The sequence below is a fragment of the Tetrao urogallus genome (assembly GCF_951394365.1).
Source record: "Tetrao urogallus genome assembly, chromosome: 19".
Classification (NCBI taxonomy): Eukaryota; Metazoa; Chordata; class Aves; order Galliformes; family Phasianidae; genus Tetrao; species Tetrao urogallus.
This window is the reverse complement of record NC_136832.1, coordinates 6,124,655-6,140,292: the sequence shown is the minus strand read 5'-3', so window position 1 is coordinate 6,140,292 and position 15,638 is coordinate 6,124,655. Positions and strand designations below refer to the sequence as shown.

The 15,638-nt window shown below is 47.7% G+C and overlaps 1 protein-coding gene across 1 annotated transcript in view; it reads right to left on the bottom strand.

Moving 5' to 3' along the window:
* The window catches only part of ABL1 (ABL proto-oncogene 1, non-receptor tyrosine kinase), a gene marked incomplete at both ends in the record, with an annotated part of 61,983 nt that extends 46,647 nt beyond the window's left edge, over positions 1-15,336 (bottom strand). The window contains one exon of the mRNA XM_079544530.1: positions 15,201-15,336. Within this exon, the coding sequence (XP_079400656.1) occupies positions 15,201-15,336 (136 nt within the window). The remainder of the gene's footprint in view (positions 1-15,200) is intronic.
* Positions 15,337-15,638: the final 302 nt, after the last annotated feature.

Genomic DNA, 15,638 nt, shown 5'->3' with positions numbered 1-15,638 from the left:
GCCTTCACAACCAGCCCAAAGCCTGCATGCAGCAGCAGCAGCAGCCAGGGGCAGCCAGGCCAGGGGCGGCGGACAGCTGAGCTATGCCAGGAATGAGCCCAGGAACGCGCCGGGGTCACGGTGCAGCTCCAGCACCACCACGTGCAGCTCCGTGCAGCCTGCAGTGCCTGCACCAGGGCTCTCCCCGGGCCTGGGAACCGTGCAGTGGGCGATGACCCCCACCCACCTCATCTCCATCCTGCTTAGCATACGCCAAGCACAATGAGATGCATTAAGGAGAGTCTCTGCTTTGCCCAGTGCGTGATGCGATTGGCACAATTACTTTTCCTCTAATTCTGCTGATAGCATGCAATTCTGTTCATCCTTTTAGCCTTAGCCAACTATTTATGTCAAGCTGGGAAAAAATGCCAGGCACAGACCAGTGGGCAGAGGGAAGGGAATCTAGAAGAGGCTGTAAACCAATGTCAGTGCACAACTCACTTCTGCCCAGTCACACTCACATTAACAACGAGGTCACAGCGTCACCCATTCCTTTTTTTAATTAATCTCCACCAGGTACAACAGCAGAGAACCTAGCTATTAACCAATCAATAAAGCCAGGCACTAATTCCATGCCCGTAACACAAACGTTGATGGGGTTATATAGAATCCCAACTACCTGCTAGCAGGGGGCAGATGGGCCCTCCAGCATTAATGAGGCCACGGCCTGAGCACCGCATCTGATTTTCAGTCACATCGCTGCTCCCAAGCACAGATCTAGCACGCACATCACTGTACTGCTTACCTAGCTCTGCTTGAATGGGAAAATTCATTATTCACTTAAAATTAAGTAACAGCCACAGGGCCCAGAGAGCAGCAGAGCGCCCCAGCACTGAAGACAGCACTGACGCAGATGAAGAACAGCTTCTGCCTTATGCTGACGTCTCGAAACCATAACTCTTGGGTTAAGAATATACCGTCATTTTCTGAAGGGATTTGAAAGCAGAAACAAAGACATAAATCATTTTCTAATTGCTGAGTGGTGAACAAAGGCAGAAACCGACCTGCTGCACCTCAGCTTCTCCAAAGGCACCCGTGGATGAACAGGAGTGCCGGAGGCCCGATGCTGACAGCCCAGCCCAGGGAGCACAGAGGGATGTGTCCCTGAACGCGGCCTTTCGGCAGGGCTGTAACCAACGAAAAGAACACGTATGATAAGAAGGACTCCTGGTGGTTCTGGCACGGCCATTATTTTCTCTTTAAGATGCCGTGGGGAAAGTTTGGAAACATTTGAATGCGCCATATTGCTGGCACCTATTCAAATCAAGGCAAATATCAAGCGGCTCTAATTCAAAGCGTAGACGAGGCTCACAAGCAGTGACTAAGCCACGTGTTACGGACGTACAGGAAAAAGAATGACATTTCTTTACATTTTTTGTGCTATAAATGAAGATATAATGGAAGCCCATGGAGACGTCTAGAATTACTCTGTCCTCAGGCCAGGGCTATAACTGTTACAGCTGAAAAACTCAACTGGCTTTTGTCAGGAGTCAAACAAAAGAGCACAGAGAACCCCAGCTGGGACAGCTGGGCACTGTCACACTGTCACATGTCACCTCCCAACCCAGCTATCTTGTGATGAGCACTCAGCGTTCCACACTGGAGGCCTCTGGAAGCAATCTGCTGGCCATGCTGCATTTGGGGAAGTTGTGCTTGCATTTTCTGAACTGACCAGAGACAGAAAGATTGTGAGATAGGTAAACTGAGCACAAGAATCCTGGTCAGAGCAAGTGATGAGCAGCAAGAGAAGATAAACGGGCCTTCTCCTTTCTAGGACGAGATGAAGACCTGGTCTAAAAGCTTCTTACAATGACAGGAACTGCCTTCCAATCCCACCAAAAGGCAGCATCTGCTGAGTAAACACTGCTCTTCTCATGAGAAGATGAGCCCCATAAATACTGCTGCCGAAAAGCTACTGAGCACAGCCAGACCCTCCATTGTGCACTGGCACTCCCTAGAGGCAACTGCCTGCATGGAGATGACTCGACCTCAATACCATTTATCTGTGCAACAGAAAGACAGCACAGTTTATGCATGCAGGCTTTGGGTTTATTGCAAGTTAATACTGTTTATCTGAACAGTGCCAACAGAGGTAGCTGTGGAATATAATGAGACCGTGATGGAAAGAAAGGCACAGCCTGAACTTTTCAGCCACAAAATCTAGAGCTGCGTGCAAGGACAACGTCTCTCTATTCCTCCCAGGTTCCTTGCCCCCCTTGTACACCTCCTTTTTGTAGTCAAGAGCTCCTTTCCCATCCCCTCGCTGCATCTTGCCTGACTTCTTTGCAGGAATGGCCCACTGCTGAGCTTGGTGGAGGTGTTTCCTGAGCATTAACCAGCTCTCAGAGCTCCCCCTCCCTCTGGAGCGTTATGCCACAAGACTCTTCCACAGACATCCTTGGAGACAGCAGATCTGCAAGCTTGCCTTTCACCCTTCTCCCTGCCCTAAGCATCCTGAACTCCACCATGCCATTGTTACTGCAGCCAGGACTGCCTCCAACTTTCCCATTCCCAACAAGCCCCTCAGTACAGGTACAAGGTCCGGCAGAACACCTCTCTCTGTTGTCTCCTCTATCGCAGGGAGAAGGAAGTTATCACCAATGCAACCCAGGAACCTCCTGGATCCGTTACGCCCTGCTGTGCTGTGTCCCTCCAACAGCTATCAGGGTGCTTGAAGTCTTTCCCCTGAAATGCCTTCACATTCAGAAGTGCAGCTATGGAGGGAGCTGCAATGCAGCCCCTCTCGTTACTCATGTTGAGAGATCAGAAACAACTCAAGATACCTTAATTGCAAAGCCTGAAATACACTTTCACAGCTCACAGCGTCCTGGAGATGAGGTTAATTCATCAAGGGAATGAAAGAGCTGGATAAAGTTGTTAGGGATGGTGATCAGGGTACAAATGCCATTATTAAGTTGAGAAGAAACATTTTAACTGACTGTTCTTATGATTTTTTTTCCTACACTGTTATTTTACTGTGAAGATGTTTGTTATCCCACAACAACTGCAACAAAAAGACGATCCTGGATTTTCCCATCAGCACCCCCAAGTCCTAGAACAAGCACCCCAAGCCCATAAAAAGCGATTTCCTAAACCAACAGTTGTGGGACATTAACAGATCCTTGCGTAACAGCTCCACATTACCCTAGGGCATAAAAAGGGCTTTTGCATGGGAGGCAGCCACCCTGCTCCCAAACACATGCTTTGTGCCCCACACCAGCAGCCATAAAACATCAGCAGCATTCAGAGGGAAGCAGTGTTAGCAAGCTGAGCAAGCAGGGATTCCACACCAGCCACCTAAGACAGACCTAATATAAGCCGTAAAACCAATTTCAGCCTCAAATAGGAAGGCTGCTTCTTTATACCTCTCTCTAATTGAGCAGGATAGCAAGCCGGCAGGACAGCGAAGGAAATCTGCTTTTCTACTCTCCTGGAGAAACGTAATAACACGAGGGCAAAGTGTTTTTTATCAGTTCCCCAGACTGCAAGAGCCGACTGCACCATTCATCAAGATGGGAATGGACCAGGAGAACAATCAGAAATCCATTAGCAAGCTGCTGCTCGCCTCCACGCTGCCTCAGCTCCAGATCAAATGTCAGCGTGCTGAATGGCTCACATTACTGGGGAGGAGGAAAGGGCCAGGGAATTGTTTCAAACCAATAAAGATATTATTACAATTTTTAGCTTTTATTAGCATGAGGGCAAGCATTTGCAATTTACGTTGTCCCTTTAACCAAGTTTCTCAAACGTGGGACAAAAGCTTCCAGCGTAACTGTAGAGCAAAACCAACCCCAGTACTTCCAAACTCAAGCCACAGTGAAAATTATGGGGAAAATAAAAAGGGAAATACTGAAGCAAGGCTGTTCTTTATTTGGTTTTAATATCCCTTTTATTAAAAATGCAGCTTTTATTGCCTGCATTCGGAAGCTCGGGCCCACCCGCAAAATACTGCAGGCAGGCAAGAAAACAGCACTGACTGCCAACACTGCTACTTACTAGCAGGGGAGAGACCCCAAATAATACCTCAGCTCACCACCAGCAGCTCAGCCCCACTCTGCCATGCTGCAGGCTGCTGCTCTAATAACACTCAGTTGCCCACAATATCTGACAGATCCCAAACACATCAGCTCAAGCAACATCCTCCCCCTACCAGTCCTCCCTCCTCAGTGCAGGGGGATTCAGGCCATTTAAAAAGCAGCACAAGCATCCACGGTTGTACACGCTTCTGTTCATTAAAAACAAACATCCGCACCGTCGCTCTTTTGTTATTTGCAACGCACCTGAAAGCTACTGATTGAATTCTTACCTGGCACAGAGGCTAGAATAAGACAGGGCGTATTAGCAGCGCATCACATTTGGGCAGATTAGCTCTTTTCATATACTGTTGATTCTTTAAATATAATGAATAATTTAAAATAGGAAGCCTATGGAGGCAGTGAACAAAATTAGGAATTCTCCAACGCAAGCTGATTCTCATTATCTCTCACCTGCCAGAAACTAATTAAAATATCAATCAAATGTAGTGATCCAGGTAAAAGTCTTAAACCGCATCTTCGGTTCAATACCAGCAATTACTGTCATTGTCCTCAACTCGCTGAGCTCCTCCAGCGTGAGCAGGAATGACTGCAGCAAAAATGAAATGAAAACTACCACAGGACCTCAACCAAAGCTTGTCACCTGCAGCACCTGGGTGACTTCTGAACAGAGGGATTTTCTCCTCTGAACCAGGGGATGGGGGAACGACATTCAGGCTGGCAGCATTTCATTTACTAAACACCAGCCATAAACACTGCTATGTAAAGTTCTCACACTTGCTGTTTACTATAATCTATTTTGCAACTGCCCATCAGTCTGAGGTTGAGAATCAAGCAGCGTGCTCAGAGCCTGCAGCACTACCAGGTCCTCGAGCCCTAAAGGTTACTGAGCAAGGCTGACTGCACTTCCCATCATGTGGGAGATCCCACCTGTGCACACTGGGTGTTCTTTGAAGCTCACCTGCCCAGCTGCCACAGCTCACCTTCACAAGTGGAATGGTGAGGCAGCAGCTGGTATCACCTTCAGCCTGTGGCAGTTCTCCATCAGGACACGAGGAAGGGCACGGCTTGCCACCAGGAGCCACCAGCAGCTCAGGAAGAGGGCAGGCCATGCCAAAATGCCCTTTCTCACCCTAAAAAAGCCTCCCAGAGACCCCACAGCCAAGGCACGCTGACGCTGCCTGCGGAGCTCAGCACTGGGGACCATCTCCAAGTGGCACTTGTAAAAATGCTCCGTTCGTGTAAATAAGTCTTTTTTTTTTTTTTTTTTCTTTAAGAACAAATTAGTTGAGCGTTTTTGTAAAGTTATTTCATTTGTTTTCACTCCCGTTCATTTATTCCGATCTGCTGCACCTTCCCTTGGAGAGGTTATTAAATGCTCTGCTAATGGCCGCCAGCACTCATTTAATTCTTCTTAATGAACGTATGAGCGAGTAGCGGAAGCCATTATGTAGGGCTTAATAAAGGGTGGGAAGGAATTTCCTAAAATTTATTGCCACAGGCTGCTGCTTGAAGATAAAATAAATGGTAATAGCTCGGAACGGGAAAGAGGAGGATGATAAAACGTCCCCAGACATGAGGGGAAAAAAAAATACCAAAATCTCAAAGCCTGAAGGATGGCAGAAGCAAAGATGGCCTCCATGCAGCTCTCAGATCATCACCATCCTGCAGCCGCTTCCTCTGAGCGCCGGCAGTGAGCGATGGGTCAGCTCAGCAGGCCACAAAGGTAACTCTTCATACACAATAACATACGTGGAGGGGATTCACAGAGCAGCTCATGACGGTGCTGTGTGCTGGATACAGACAGTGTGGGGGAAAAAAAATGGCTGCTGGGGTCAGAGTGGTCAGGAGGTACTGAAACCTGCGTGCTGAATTGCAGCAGCAGCAATGGGAGGCAGCAGCAGTGCTGCCTGGGTGCTGGCGCAGCTCAGGACCCAGTGGAACATCCCTGTGCCCATGGACTGACCGTCCTGCTGGGCACAGCTGTCCCCAATTGTCACCTTCCCGAAGCACAGGAGGAGGAACAATCGCGTGCAACCACGGTAAGAAGTTGTCAAAGCAGCAAATTGAGTGGGCAAGCCATCTCCTTCCTTGTACTTTGAGAGGCAGAAAGAAAGAAATACTATTTTCAAGAGCAAGCTCATGTAGCCCAGAGCTTAAAAGGTGACCTGAGAAGAAAAACAGGATTAGGCTTGCTCTTTTTTGCTACTTAGGGCAGACAAAACCCCTCTTAGAAAACTACCATTCTTCATGGCAGCTTTGACCATCTTAAAAACAGGAAAAAAAAAGAGGATAAAATCCAATTTTTCTTTTTTAAATCTTTGGCAGCTCGCCTGCAAGCACAGACCAACAGCTTTTTTAGCAGGCAGCTCCAAATGACAATTTGCTTTTCTAAACAACGATTTCAGTTCCTTCAGCTCAACAGCAGGATTTCCATAGTCTGATAGAACACAAAGCGACCAGCCAAGCTGCAGAGAGCATCCAGTGTGAAGATGGGAGCTGCTTCTCTGAGAGAAATAGCAACAACTTGGTAGGGACAAAAAAAAAGTCAGCTTTAAAACACTGGCAGACAAAAAGTGAGGAGCTACAAGATGTTGCAAAATGTCACAGTGCACACTGCACCAATTTGCAGAGGACAGAAGAATAGTGGATAGGCATCTACCTAGGTGATGTCAGAGGAGAGTTTGTGCTTTATTTCCCACCCCTTAATGAAAAAGCAAAATGAATGATCGTATCATTCTGTGCATTGGCAGATGATCACAGAATCATGAAGGTTGGAAAAGGTCCCCAAGATCCCCAAGCCCAACCCCAAACCATCCCACTACACCCCAACACGTCCCTCAGTGCCACATCTCTGCAGCACAGCTGGGATGGTGACCCCACCAGTCCCTGGGCAGCTGTGCCAATGCATCTCCATGCTGTTGTCTTTCTTCACATGGCCTAACAGAGCGAGAAGACGCAACTTCATTGAATCACAGAATCGTTTGAGTTGGAAGAGACCTTTAAAGGCCATCTGGTCCAACTCGTGCAAGGAACAGAGGCACCGACAGCTCCATCAGGTGCTCAGAGCACAGTCCACCCTGACCTCGAATGTCTCTATTTATAACAACAAAGAGCACTGCTCTGTTTCAAGTTGCAAATAAGCAGGTACTGTGCACTGCTGCTCCCTGGTGCAAGGAACAACATAGCAGTTCATCTGCCTCAGCACTGATGCATCGCTGGTCACATATACACAAATCCCAGTGACCCAGCAGGAAAGTGGGTGTTTTGTTCACCCAAGGACAGCCCCTATACTGACAGGAAGGGAAGGGAAAAAAAAATCTCAGTCACCCTTTCAGTCACAGCACAAGTTGGTGCCAGGCATAAAGAAAAGGTTGCACACTATGGGCTTTATTCTGGGGGGAATTATTTAGTTTGCTTTTGGTAGCACCAGTTTTCAGTCCTCCTTGTGTGCAAGAGCCACTGGTGGGAGGAGAAGCATAGGTGGCAGATGGGAAAGTGGGAGTGAAGGCTCTTGCTGCAGTCTGCCCATGGCACACAGGCGGTGTTTCAGCATCCCAGGGGCTGTGGTGCAGGCTGGTGCAAACCGCCCGCACAGCAGGAAGTGGCACAAGGAAACCCTCACCTCCTCTCCTGCCTTATCTGCTTTTATTGCCTTGCAACCCCAGCCAGCTCCTGGCTTAATGGAGCCTGCCCACAAGCGCGTCAGGTCTGACCCCAGGCTAGAAGTCACCCTCACACGGAAGCAACAGGCCTGGATGTCAGGCTGCTGGCTCACCTCTGCACAATAAGAACAGGACCTGGATGAGGTGCTGCAGACTGGTGCAGGCAGGGCTTTGCTGGGCAACCACGTGGCAAGGAAATGTCCAGGCCCAGGTGCACCCACTGCTGGCACACAGCCTCCCTGGGGCCGCCTTATTCCCAGCAGCACTTTGCTTGAAGTAACACACTGAAAGCTTTCACTGTATTTTTTCTGCCTCATCAGTAAAGCGTTTGAGAAAAAGAAGGGGATAGCTTCCAACCTACTCTTTGTAATCTTTCAGTACTTGAAAGAAATCCACTTGTTCAGCTTTATATCCACAATTATTAATTATTGCAGTGTTGCTGCGTATCTGTATTCACTTTAAATAAATGGGAATCTCCTTACAAGCCAGAAATCACTCAACAGCACTTCATCACGCACCTTGCTGAGGTTCAGTCCTCTCCAAAGGACACTGCAGGGACCCAGCAACACAGCTGGGAGCCGGACACAGCACCCAGCAGGGCAGGGAGGAGGAGCTCAGCCCAAGTGTGATTGTGTGAGGCTGTGCCCAGCGGTCTCGAGGCAGCAGAGAGCACTGTTACTTGTGCTGGGTCACTTTTACTCCTGAATTTTTTAGTGGTAGTGCATTTTTAAAACTCAGCTGCTAGCAATTCCAATTTGAGGACCATAAAACATACTGTATTAATAATGAAAACATAAAATGCCTGTCTGATTCGCTCCAGCCCTCAGCCTCCTTCCCCAAAGGGCCTGATTTGCCTTAGGGGAGCATTTCACAAGCAGCACATCAGCTTCCAGAAGCACAGCTTCAGCAGATGGAGCCTCAGCCACAGCTGAGCTGCTGCCCTTCCAGATCTGGAACTTAAAAACAGTGACATCCGTGATGCTACTTAAGCTAACGGCAGAACGACCAAGATATGACTGTGAAATCAAGCACTCCATCCCCCCAGCCACACCTCCCTTATCAGCTGACTCAGCACCATGGGGTGACAGCAGCCCGGCCCTGTAGGACTCAGCCCAGGACAGTGCATCATTCCAGGGGCTGCAAACCACTGCATGCTGAAGCCCACCGCTTCCTAATTTGGAAAAACCGTGGGTGGCAGCGATGTCTGAGCTGGGAAGAATCTGCTCTGCTGGTGTCTCTGTGTTTCAGCTCGACCTGGGTGTTATTCATGTCCCTGCAGCACTGACTTTGAGCGGAGGAAAGCTAACATGAGTTATGGAATTGGACCAAAAGCACCCCGTGTACCTCACTGGATTCATGTTGCTTATTTTGATAAGTGGAATGTGAATCTCTCATGTTAGTATCTTACAGTTCACAGAACCTTTAAGGTTGGAGAAGACCTCTAAGGTCCCCAACCCACACCCACTGACCACATCCCTCAGTGCCACATCTCCACGGGTCTGAAACCTCCAGAATCTCAGTTCTGTCAACCCTGACCTCATCACCACTGCAGCACTGACCACTGTTTCCATCTAACGTTACTGAAATCCCACATCCTTACACGCAGCTGCGATGGCTCTTATTAGCACTGCACATTCTGCTAACCTAAGGACAGCAGCAGAGCCCATCACAGCAGCAGGTCAAAACAAGCTCCTGCAAGAAGCCCACAGTGCCATGTTCAGAAGGCAGCCTGCACTGTCCTTGTCCTGATCCTCAGCACACACCCCATCTCTAGCCAGCGCTGCCAACGATGGGAAAGGCATCAGTAATCCTTTCAGTGACATTAAATAGACTGAAGTTTCCCCAACAGTTTTTCGCTCCCAATGACACCAAACACAAAGAGAAACACATGCAGACTTATGCAACAACCTTGCAATAATCACTGATAGCTGAGAGGTGGCAGCCCTTGACTTCCAAGCCTCTGCATGGGGTCACTGCTCAGATGTGACAGACAGACCAAGAACCCAATGGAAGTGCAGCCTTGGCACTGAATGACAGGCACAGCTTTGCTTTCCCTCTGGTTGGCTTCCAGTAAAAGACATTTATTTTTCATTCAGCAAATTTAGAGAAAATACATATAGCAAACATATTTGGTGGAATCCATCAGCCTTACAAGAAGTAAAGGTTAGATGGCAAGTAATTTTAAATGCATCTAATCCATCAAATTGAACGTATTTAAGAAGGAATAACAGCTCAGCATTAAGTCAGTTCCTCTCATTCAAGCTTTCCAAAGCTATTTGCAAACAGGAGGTGCAACCGGACAACAGCAGCTCTAAAAGCTACTGCAATAATTCTGCCTAAATGAGGATGTACCTTCTAAACCAACATTATCTGTTGTGAGATTCACGGAGGACATGAAGACAGCTTAGAGCTAATAAAAATAATAAACCATTTAAGCACAGATATTTATAGCTGAAACTATTCTGCTTCACGCACTAAATCTTCTGAATTATAATAAAATTCTCCCATCCAAAAGTGATTTGAGTAAAACAGAGCACTGCTAGATTACAGCTCCTCTCTGGTTAGCACTGTTGTGACTTCATGAAAGTTTAACTCCACAATTAGTTTTGTGATAGCACTTCTGGCACTGGGACACAACTGTAAATAGCTGCAGCTACAACGCTGCTCTCTGCCATTCCCCACAGCCACTGCGAAGGGAAGCTCAGAAATGCTGGATACAATGCAGCAAAAGGATTTATGGCATTAATTCCTATACTGAGAGGACCACAGCATTTCATGTAGCAATTAAAATACGTGTGTAATTAGAAGGAGTCTGTGCAGCGTAGCTATAGGGGGGAAATCAGATTGTGCAGAAAGCAACAACAAGCAAAAGGGAAGACAGCATTGAAAATTATTCTCTGTTGCTTTAGATGATGAGGAATGAGCTGGAATGGAGGTCGAGGTGATGAGGAAGCAGGATTTTCATATTAAGTGCAAAAGCAAACAACATCACCTGCTGGCCCTGGTCCATCAGAAAGCAAGCTCGGGGAGCTTACAGCTCTCAGGGTAACCAAGGAGATCTGACAGGCACCATTTCCCAAACTCACAGCTGTCCCTTCAGCTCCCAGCACTCACTTCCCAACACTCCTTACTGCAGGGGATGCTCTAAGTGGAGCACGTTATGAAAAAGATTCAGAACAGACACCTAGCGGCCAGCACAGCCAATGGCAGCTCAGCTATCCCAAAAATCCAAGTGGAAAGACTTGGGGTCACTGCACAGGAGCCACTGCGGCCACATCAGGAACTGAGACCACATCACTGGGTCACCACCACAAGCTGACAGCACGGAGAGAACTCAACATAAACCAGGCAGCCTCAGTGCCCCTGGAAGGAGGACGACCCGGCTCCAACAGTGACCCCCACACACAGCTGCTGGGTGGGAGGCTGCCCAGGGCTGCCCTCGCAGTCTGCCCCATACGGTGCAGCACAGGTCCCACACAGCACTGGGGGTACAGCTCCCAGCTCTGCCCCGTGGGACTCTGCCAACCCCTCACTTTCAAGTTTCAGTCCTAAACTCTTCCATTTAAAATACCACACGTTGGTTGGCAGAAGTGCACGGAATGAGATGATCACTCAGCCCCCGTCTCTGCTCTCGTCCCCTGCAGCTTCCTCCTGCCTTCCTGTCCTCATCTCCTCACACCGCCTTTCTACTAATATTTGCTAACGACAAAAGGCAGAACCAGCACGATCTCTAAATGGAGCTCTGGCATACGAGCAACGGCGCTTATTCATCACAAAGGAGATGAGCTTCTTACACACAGCAAGGCCTCAGAGATCAGCACACAGAGCAGGGCTGCTCTGCCCATGCGAAGGATTAGCCTTTCTCCGGCCTCATCTTCCACCTCGGTGCGTGGAAAGCAGTTTAGCAAGCCTGAGGCCCCTCTCCTAACACATCCCACCCCCAGATCAAGTTCTGCACAGGGGCTTCTTAGTGAAACTTGCTGGTGTTTGGTAATTGAACAGGAATTACAGTGAGAGCTTTGTATGATGGGAAGGGATGCAGGCAGAAGCAGTACACAAATCTGCACTGGAGCAGATGTCAGCATTAACCACATTAATACTGAATCGCATCAAAGTATGGATACACAGCAATGATCTCAAAAGCTGGGGATAATTCCCTCCTAATAGAGATGGAAATTAAAGTGTGGGAGCCTCCAAATCTCTGAGCTAACAGTGAAAAAAGTTTGGTCAGTTTGGAGCACCGACTCAGATACTTTAGGGAGGGTTTCCAAAGGGGCTTCCATTAGGCTGATGTTAATGATGCAGCTTCAGGAGAAAAGCCCAAAGCAGGAACAGTAGAGCAGTTCCCTTCCTGTCCCAGGGTTTGCAGCAGAGGTCATTTGCCCACAGGAGCACTGCAAGGGCATGAGGCAAGGCCTGGAGCCACCTGCATGCTAAAGAATAGAGATTAGCACAGAAGGATGGGGTTGCAGTGCTTACAAAAGAGATCTCCAGATTTGGCATGAAGAGTCCATGCAGCACTCAGCACTACTACAGAGACAACCTCCCAGTTGCTTTGCTCCTTTCAGCAAGACACACACCTTGTTTAGGCTTCCTTATCACTTTCTCAACCTTTCTCTTCTAGAAGAGAAAATACAGCTCACAGCTGAGCAGCCAGCCCTGCCTGGCAGCACGAAGGCACAATGCAGATTGAGAAGGAAGCTCCTGCTCTTTGTGTATCTGGAGATGAAGTTTGGGCAAACTCTGACACGTTCTGCAATGCAATAAGAACATGGCTATGATTTTTAACACAGAACAAGGAGAAGCTTATGTGACTGGGTTTGAACCTAACGATCCACTACACGTAATAGGAAGCAGCACGTAAGACAGCCTCATACCCAAATTCTCTTCTGAAGGCTTCCTCTCTCCTCCCCAAATCAGCAATTTCTGACTGCCACCGCAGCACTGACACAAATGTCAGCAAAGACAGAGACATACATCACAGCTTTAGCACCACCTGAACGACCTGTGCTTCAAACCACCCTAAGTCCTCATTACTAAACCCAAACCTCTCACTCCAACCCCACATGCCCACAGACTGATGGCTCTCACTCTCAGCTGCTGCCACAGAGTTTTGTTGAATCTGATGTCCCAGAAAGCCACGAGATGCTACTGGGCAACATGGGATTCACATTTAGAAAGTCTTTCCACTAATCAGACATTGGGCCATGCTTCTGCTCTCAGCTAAGCATTCTCCAAAAGCAGTGACTGCAAGTTCAGTGCACAGCTGAGGAAAGCACAGCTTAACAGGAAAACACTGTCCTTATACTTTCTCAGAACTTCAAGCTTGCAAATAATCCAAGAGCTGAAATAATTGCACCAAACAGCCTTAGAAGGACACAGCAGGGAGGATTCACACTGAAACCACCAAACCAAGGTTCTGAGCTGCTCTACCAAAGACATTTCCATAACGGGAAAGCTACACTATGAAATACTGTTCTGTCCAACTACACATGGTCGGAAGGTCACAGTGTCAGACCGTATGTGCATTTCAAAAATGAAAAGTTAGCTATTAAACCAAAAAAAAAAATCAAGGAAGAAGAATAACCTTCTAAAATGAATTTTCTTCCCTCTTTGTTTTTGCTAGGTATTTTAGAGTACCATTTCCCAGGCTAGAAGGAGGCCCAGGCAGAGACAGACAACACAGAACCCGTGGTGCAGCCTTCTCCTGCCCGTATGATGAAGAACCACTTCACATACTCAAAGGAAGAAACTCCTCCTCGTGTGGATAAGCGACACTGATCTTTTGCAGTTCTCCTAACAGATGTACTGACCGTGATGTCCCCTTTCAAGTTCATTTTTTTCTAAATCAAGGCACTGAGGTCTCTCATGGACATATGGTACATGGACACTGTAGATTCTATCTTCACAAGTGTGCTGGGATTTACTGACCTCAGGTCATACCAGCAAAAAGTTACCATCTGCCTGGTCCTGTAAGATGATCAAAAAGGAGCATTTCTGGCTCTTTTGCTACACCAAAACACCAAAGACTGTGAGAATATCGTACCACTTGCACTTTGTGCTCACTGTATCTCCCCTGACCTTGAAACTCTGTCCAAAGCAGTACAAGCAGTGACCAAACTGGGGCCACAGGAGGGGTTTATCACAGCGCTGAGAGCCTGGCTTGGTAAAACCCAGGAGCAACATATCACCAAAGGGTTAAGTGAGCCCTTGTATACCCTACCCTCACAGTAATTAATTTCAATTTCCAAACAACCTCAGCTCACAAACACTGTGCAAAAGTCAGAAGTAACACCGATGTAACTCAACACAGTATTTACAGCAGTCCATACACAGCATCTCTGACAACACCTTTGCTGAGCACTGCACAAGACTGCTTGGTTCCCTCCAGAAACAGAGAATGAGCTCAAAAGGAAGGCCCAGCTAAAACAAAACTGAGTCAAGGCTTCTCCTCTTAGTAATGGATGACATTCTCACACACAGCAAATATTTCCAGTTTTCATTATAGCTGATTACAGCTCCGGTTTTGTGTTATTCACAAATAAACTTTCTTGTGAGGTCAAAACTATTGAAGAAACCTTGTACAGATCCCATTTCTCCAGCCTCAGCTAGCAGCCTGGCACCCGTCCTCTCAAGGACCACCAGGACGTTCAGCAATACCAAGCATTACTCCAAAAAGGATCACTGATACCACATATTCCCACCTGTGTCTTTTGAAAGAGATGCCTTCAGTTTGAAATCTCATTTAAAAAAAAAAAAAAAAAGAAAGAAAAAAGGCATTTGAACTCATTTGGAGTTCCACTGCGCTTTTGATTCACTGTGTTTCCTGAGATTCTCCACCCCCTCTTAATCTGGGTCAGAGGGTTGCTGTACCCCTAACCTGGCCACTTGTGGCCTCCCACACTTAACTCCATGCCAGCACAAGTTACATATTTAACTGGCTATGAGAAACCGCAGACCAACAGTGCTGTAAGCACACGAAGCAAATTAACGAGAAACTACTTCATTCCAACCAGTTGTCACAACAGCAGCATCCGCAAACTTCCCAAAAGCAGTCCAGTTTTGTTTCCAAGCCCCTTTTGTAGAGATAATTAACAACACTCTTCACTCACAACAGCATCACCCTCAGCTGGCTGTGGTCTACACCTACGAAACGAACACTTCTCCAGGCCTTAATCCAGAACGCATCCAAGGCAGAAGTGAGAAGTTTATATGATGTTAAAGAGTTATTTCCTTGTATTTCATATTTAGCTGTGCCATAACCTCTTCCCAGGTTTCAAGCAATCTGACATAAGTGAAGCATTAACAAAAACAGGAGTTTTACCTTAAGAAGCAAGGGGGAGAAAACAACTCCCAAGGAGCGCAGCATGTTTGTATCTAACTGCACTATGTGAAATCCACATCACATCCAACTCAGCAAATCAAAATCAAACCAAAAGTGAAACCAACTTAAATCTCTCACCGTGTTCCACAAAGACATTGCAGTGCGGGCCTCCATGCCTCGATGACTCCTTCTTCCCTGCTCCTTTGATGAAGTGCAGGGCAGGCAGACTCGGCCTCCTTTGGTCCCCAAGAACTTTTCCAGGCTGCTGCCCCATAAAGCAATTCTGGGCAGCCTCTCCCAGGATAAGAAGCTTCTGCAGAAGTCTGCGATCCCCGATCTTCCAGGCTGAGAAAGAGCTGTGAAAGGAGCACGTTGGGGTGGGATGATCTCCAGGTCCCCTTCCAGCCCTACAGTTCGGTGCTCCCGTGCACTGAAGCCACTGCAGAGGAGCAGCAGACGAGCACGGATCCTGCAGACAGCAGCGCGGCTCCCGAGGCGGCTTTATGAAAAAAAAAACAAAACGGATTAAAAGTTCCAACCAGGCGTTAATGAGCGACGCCGAAGTTTCCTCCTGGA